General features: G+C 31.3%; 1 protein-coding gene across 1 annotated transcript; it reads right to left on the reverse strand.

Moving 5' to 3' along the window:
* Positions 1–194: 194 nt before the first annotated feature.
* On the reverse strand, positions 195–7,260 carry LOC132724696 (uncharacterized; the record flags this gene model as incomplete). Its single annotated transcript, XM_060709626.1, has 5 exons — positions 7,083–7,260; positions 2,725–2,825; positions 1,551–1,670; positions 870–998; positions 195–253 (listed from the first exon to the last, which is right to left on the reverse strand). Coding segments are annotated over exons 1-5 (534 nt in total), but the record flags the coding sequence as incomplete, so codon positions are not given.
* Between the last annotated feature and the right edge of the window lie 240 nt (positions 7,261–7,500).

The following is a 7,500-nucleotide window of genomic DNA, read 5'->3' on the forward strand; positions in this document are numbered from 1 at the left end:
TAGAATCTTTGTCTCCCAAATGATGTTTCAAATATATCATGACTGGCATGCATTTATATCATAAAGGGTAAAAAATTAAATATACTTTGATATTCTAAACAATCAACAATAAAAACATTTTTTTTCCAATTTGAATTATTCAGAGCTACCTAATAAAAAATCCAGTCCTATTTATAAGAATATGAGTTACTTACAGCATTAAAAATCTGTAATCTGTTAGCAATGCCTTGTCTCAGCTGTAGAACGTCTACCTCTGTTGATTAAAAACATGAAAATAATTACAATATTTCTATCAAAATAAACTTCTTACTACAGTTTAAACTGTCATACTGACCCACTATATTCAGTGATTTCCTGTCTTATGTGACCCTGTTTGAGTCTGCCCCACAATTTCGGCTATAAAGTTGGATTGTATTCAGTGACACACTGTTTTAAATGACAAGCGACCGTGATTTGTATGGTCCAGAAGGTGCATATTACTGTTTTAGAGACTATGTTATGAAAGATAACTCTGTTCTTACTTCCTGTCTGGTTAAAAAATTGTCGGAACACTATGTAATGTAGTTTAAACCCTTTATTATGGATTTTGGTTCACAGCTTGCTTCTGTGTTTTGTTTTACATAAAAGCAAAAGGCAAGTAAATGGAACTCACAAGCTGTAAAAACTTGACCTCTAAATCAAAATAAATCTACTAAATCACTAATGACAGACAGCATTTGGCTTAACCCTCAATTTTCTGGAACCAGAAGTGATTACCCTTTCCCACAAGTATAGAACCAGACCAGCCTCCACTTCCATGCAGTCCAACCAGGCTCTATACTGTTGGTAGCTCAATTTTTTTAATTCTATATTTCACATTAAAAACTTACCCTCTCTGGATACCCTTTCTATATTTGTACCAACTATTGGGTAATAAGGCACTGGTAATGATAAAGCCCTGTTCAGACGTATATAAAGTCCATTCTGACTGTCAAAAGATGCCGCAATGTAACCATTGCCTGAAAATATTTGTATCATAATTTGAAAAATTAAAGAAGTTTTTAAAAATAACATAGTTTAATACATGATTTAAATACATCCAAAGATACAAATGTTCATGTTATCACTATAAATGGGCATAAAAAGATCATCAAAATAAAGTGGTACTGGTTGTTGGGTTTTACGCCTATTTCAATACATTTTTAGTCTTATCTTGGCAGTCAGTCTAATCTTCCTGTTTTCAAATACAGCCAAGTGGCACTAAAGCACAGTTGTCATTAAACAATTCTTTTATTTTACTGGGTTTTACATCGCACCAACACAGTATAGGTCATATGGCGACTTTCCAGCTTTACTGATTGAGGAAGACCTCAGGAGGGGCACCCGAGTCCATTATTTCAGGAACAAAAAACATCCAAGTAGACCCACAGATGTTCTGTAAGCTAGCTGGATAGCTTCCTTACACAAAAGAACCCAAAGATGTTTGCATGCCTCGAACCTACAGCAGAAAGAGGCAAGTGGTTTGAAGTCAACAAAATATTTAAAACATATTTCTTACTTAGGATACTCACCTACATACATGGGGTAGTTTTTCTGTGTAGTCATTTCTGGTACATAGTTTAAAACATTGTCTAGCAGATCTAACCCATTTCTATATGGTGTAAGTTTACTGTTTAGACAAACACTTTCAACTGAAAAACAAAAATCAGAGAGCATGTGTTTAATTTCTCCAAACCTAAAGAAGTTTTAGAATTATAATGCGCATAAAAACAAGGCCAAAAGAACAATAATATACTGTTTAAAAGCAAATATTATCAGCAGTGAAATAATTAAAAGTTACAGTTATTTGTGTAAGCCACTTGTTATAGCCTAAGTATTGATAGACCTAAGTTCCATAGATTTTCTATTTTCTGTTTTTATGTGTAGTATTTTCAGAACAAGCTATAATATCTTCTCTTGAGAAATTAATAAGAATTATGAGCAGCTATTTGTAAAAATAAACTGTTAGCTTCTTAATTAACAGCATTCAAGACTTTTCTATGTGCTTGTTTGTTTATCTGTTGGGGATTAAGCCACACTTGACACTTCAAAGGTTATATGGCTACTTTCTTGCTTTACTTGTGGAGGAAAACCTAAGGTGCCCCTCCGTGCATTATTTCTGGAACGGGAGGGCACCGGAGTAGAAGCACTGGCGTTCTCATATGAAGAATCCAAAGTACTAGATTCAAGCCTGCAGTGGTGACAGGCTAATGATCTTGGTTGGCAACCAACAATTATAACCCTGGAGACATGACTTGTGTAAAGTTGCAAATGAAAATCATCAGCCACTCAGGAATTTGAACTTTTCTGTTATGCCAGTGAGGTAGAGTAGAGCCTGATTATTCTTCAAATACCCAACCGGACCGACCTCAAACTAGCCTTGAATTTCAAATCATTAAATAATACTTGTAACAATGTTTCTGATCAGCTTAATCATACTAACATTTATGCTGACATTTATTCTTCCCCGGTTTCCAGTAATAAGACCACCCCACAATTAAGACTGCTTTGATGAAGACATGTTGGTGGTCTTAAAAGAGGGATTTTACTGTATTACAATAGATCTACAGAGTACTTGGTGATTTTGCTTACTGTGTGGTTTATGTAGATTGACTAAGTATTCTAAAATATTATGTAGCTACTAAAGAAGTAAGATCCAGGTTACAACTAAAAGGGAAGATTTGATTTTTCATCCCCTTTCCTTACCTAATGGTGAGGATTTCTTAGATCCAAATCCAAATAATTTTGGTCCAATATAATACAGAAACACCAACAGTACAAAAAGTCCCAGAATTATCTTTCTTGACCTGAAAATAGATAACAAATAAAACAATATTAACAAAATTAAACCTTTTCATTTATTTTATCTTTTATCATTTATTTTGCTACTGGTAAACTTCTGTAACTGATTGTCTTTGCTTTGAATATGGAAACTGCTCAAGATCAATTTTAAATATTAAAATACTAAAATATATCAGTCACTACTGGCAAACTCTAAACTGATGGCATAGACTTATTACTGTCGCCATTGGCTATCTAAAGGTTTATATCATTTTGTCAATGTCAGTAGATTTTCCCCTTTGTTGCTTTGACCAAGCTTGAAACACTACCTAATTCAAGGACCTAAAATCAAAATAGCAACTTATTATCCCACCCAAAAATTTCAGGGAACATTATAAAACCGATGAACTGTAAAAGCCAATGTAATGCGACACAAGTAGAAAGTCATAGTGAATTATTTTGGCATGATCTTGCAATAACGAATGTTATTTAGGTTTCTGCAAGACAAAGGAAACATGAAGTCAGTGATAAATTTTAATCCTTCAATTTTAATTGTCACAAAAAAAGTACATTCCTAAATTTGTTTTAACCACATATAAATTTATTTTAAATTTTCTAAGAACTTAAAGATGGCTCTTATATTTAATAGCATTGAGTCTGTATTATGAAGAGAATATGAAAAGACAATTATCAGCGGGGCTGCAACAATATGGTAACAAGCGTATTGCAATATTATTCTATTATATTGCAATGTATCAATCCCTATTTCAATATATTGCAATACATATTGCCATTGATTTTAGGTAGATCTACTTGGTAATTATTATTGTGAATTTTTAAGCGATCATCCTAGACCTGTTTGAGTTTTGTTTGAACTGTTGCCATTTAATCTAAAAGTTCCATTACAGTATTACCTCTCAGAACATCATAATGAAAAGCTAATATGACATACTCAATATAATTGGCACAAATAAATTTGTTATTTTGTTAGTGTAGTCTAAAATATAGTAAAAACCCTCAATTAAGACCATCATCTGGACTGAAACAAAGTGGTCTTAATTGTCAGGTGGTCTTATGTGGGGATTCTACTGTATAAGATGAAAAAGCTTGTTATAGCTTAAAGCAGCTGACCTCCAGAAGATAGCAGAAAAACTGCTGTCTTGAAAGAAATCGAAATGACACTTCAAAATGTTTATATTTTAACATAATTGCTCTGAAAGCAAACAGTTCGCTTTTCCATCAACGGGAAATACCTTCTTTTAATATACCACGTAATTCTTTCATCCAAGTTTTTTTCTAGTATCATGTGACTGTGCAGGACAATATCGCGATCTGTGCTCCAAAATGCACGGAATCCGTGATTTTATCAAACATATAGGGATACGAACAACTGCTTTTGTTTTTATGTTTGAAGTAATTCATGGCACTAAAATTTATAACTGATTAATAATTTCATATATATAAGATGACCAATTTATCGATTTAACCTTTAGCTTGAAATGTGATAGGGGCCTACGTAATGACGAAAATTGATAAACGATCCCGGGCATACGGGATACCAGGATTTTTCCAGATCACTGTTGTGACATGTGACCATGTTAAATGAATTTTCTTCTCCTATTTATGATAGGGTATTTATATTGGCTACTGTGTTAGTAATGTAGTAGATTATGGAAAAGAAAAACCTGATATATTAACGCTTTCGTCAACATTCTCTCTTGAATTAAGGTGTCATTAATGATCGATTTATGAAATAAACCTAACTATTTACTTAAAATTTTATTTCATTTCTTTCATTTTACCATCTGGAGGTCAGTGGCTTTAAATGTTGAGCATCATTGTTTTGCCCAGGAATAAAAATATCACAAAGCCAAACTCACTGTAATGCCAATCCAAGTATATTTTAAAGTTTGTATTGCCACATTTGTTTGTATCACCACATCAAAAAATTACAATGTACTAAATTCATGCATAAAATAACAGATTTTCTAAAGCAGACTACTAATATACATGTAGATGATTTTTCTCACTTTAGTGGGAAGAGGCCTTAGCCACTTCATTTTGGAAAGAATTATCCCTAAAAATTCTATTTTGGAACTAAAAATGATGATTTATGTCTAAATTTACGGAAAAAATGCACCTGCACAATTTTTAAGAAATTTTTATTGGGAAGAGGCCTCTCTTATGTAATGTGAAAAATCACCGATTATGTACTACATGGATGTAAAACAAGCTAACTAATTATATGTAGTAAATATTCATATCAAAACAGAAGAACAAGTGCAATTTATTTTGCCAACAAGAAGTTAGACAAGCAATATACGAAGTTATTTCCCACTTTATTGAAACCTCATTAATCACAATACCCTTTTCTTGGTTCTATTTCATCATCTTTTTTTCTCAAGTCAACCAAATCTTCGGTTCCACATAAATGAGACAACCATGAACTGTTTAAATATCAAATATTTTCACTTAATACACTTAATATTTTCACAAAATTAATGTTTTTGGCAAAAAAATACACACTCAAATTTAAAAAAAATGTCTAAAATTAATCTCCAATATTTATTTGTAATGACTGTTTCATTTTTACTTTTTGCAGGGATCATGAGAAATTCCTCAGGTATGCTAATGTGTCAAAGCACTGCACTGGCACAAACTATGCTGCCATTTGTTTGTTTGTTTTTAAATCTAAATTTCATCATTCTTCTCCGATCTATTCATGCCCCATTTCATTTCCATAAAATTTTACAGTAATACAATTATGATTATCTCTAAAGTACAAAACAATAACGACAATCCCTCTGATCAAACAAACTAATTTAGTAAGCCAATTATAGTATACAATTAGTATTTGCTAGCCTATAAGTAAGGATATTTCAATTGACATGTCTAAATCAACTAAAACATATATACAAGAAGCTCACTGAACTTAACAAATATATTTAATATATTTAATATAATTCATATTCAAATAACTAGTTTATTAAAATTTAAAGGATTTGTCAAACTTATGGTCGAGAAGCTAGTCATGTATGTAAGAAAATTTCAAGACAGAAAAGTAAGAAATTATAATAAGACAGGGTAGACCAATGCTTGGTGCAAAATCATAATAAATAATATGAACTAACAGTAATTGAAAAAGTATCCTGAACTAACTTCTGAAATTATTAATTGGTGATAATCATTTATTTATCATTTTTATGTTAAATGTTATTACCAATTAATTACCTCCCTTTATCATTTTATTATTTTCACCGTTAAAGAATATATACATGTAATGTACTTATTTGTCTGTTTAATTACACTTTATTTTCTGAAACATCAGTTTAATCAGTTTAATAATTCTTGAAGATTGACACCTTAAATTGAATACTTAAATAAACCATAAAATTAAAGATGAAACAATAAATTAATAATTTTTTTAAATACTTATGTGCTTTTTGTTTTATTTATTATGCTGTGCATTGGTCTATGCCAAGGGCTTATCAGACCACACTGATGATTGCCTTCTAAAAGTTGTTTATGTTTAATAACTGTTATATTTGAACAAAAGCTAATAAAATCTAATGTTTCTATGAAATATCAGGGAATCAGCAAAAAATGTTAAAACTTAAATTTTCCGTTTTGATTGTAATCATAATTCTGATTAGGCAAAGAAAAAATCATAGAAATGCTCTGTAAAGTTCATCTACGCCAGTTTAGTTCTATGTCTCCCCTATAATACAAGAAAACAATTTATTGTCAGAGGATAAATTTTAAGGAATGTTTGGCTTATATCCTGGAATATACCCCAGGGTCTAAACTAGGAGTATATATCACCATCATAGTGCTGTAACAGGTTAAGTTCTTCTAAATTTAATAGGAGTTCACCAGTTACTCAACTTACTCAAGTTACTGCACTAGGGTGACGTATTAAGGTTCATTCTGTTTCTTGAGTTCATTATATACAAGTTTTAGACCTAAAAAGTACTTAGTCTAATCCAGTAGACCAACCAAATTTCAAATAGAAGTGATCAAAAAACTTATCAGAACAAATCAAATCGAAATATATTATTGTTGGACTGTATACAACATTTCACAAAACATAAGCTATGTATATCTTTTGACCGACATGCAAAAATATACTATTGGGAAGATGACCAGTTACTTTGATTAACAGAAACGCGTAGGTGCGATTTATTTTCGTCAGTTATACCACTTATAACACTGTATAATGCACTTAGTATCCAAAATCCGGTTACTACTCTACTTTAACAACTTTTAGTGTTTCAAGTCCGTACCGACTTAATGCGTTGATTCTATTTATGGAATTCGCTAGATTTGTCTTCCACCACATATTCAGCATACGAAATGGCATACAAATTGTACATCTAATGATATTTATGCAAGATTTTGATATTGACATCTCCAGTTGTCATTTCCCGGAAGTGGCCATGCTGGCTTTAGGCTTTAAACCACTAAGTAGAATAGAATAGAATAGAATAGAATAATTTTATTTCACCAATCAAGGGTCATACTATATGACATATATAATCACAAGCATAAAACATAAGGCATGAAACAAAATATATCAACCAACAAATTGTGTATTGTATGGTAGAAATGAAGACAATAAAGTAACTAAAGCTTAATTCGTATTATTGGAAAAACAAATAACACAGGCATAGTAATGTTAAAATAAGAAGTAAATAAATAAAA

The sequence above is a fragment of the Ruditapes philippinarum genome, unplaced genomic scaffold (genome assembly GCF_026571515.1).
Source record: "Ruditapes philippinarum isolate M1 unplaced genomic scaffold, ASM2657151v2 ctg16777_1_1_1_1, whole genome shotgun sequence".
NCBI classification, from domain to species: Eukaryota; Metazoa; Mollusca; class Bivalvia; order Venerida; family Veneridae; genus Ruditapes; species Ruditapes philippinarum.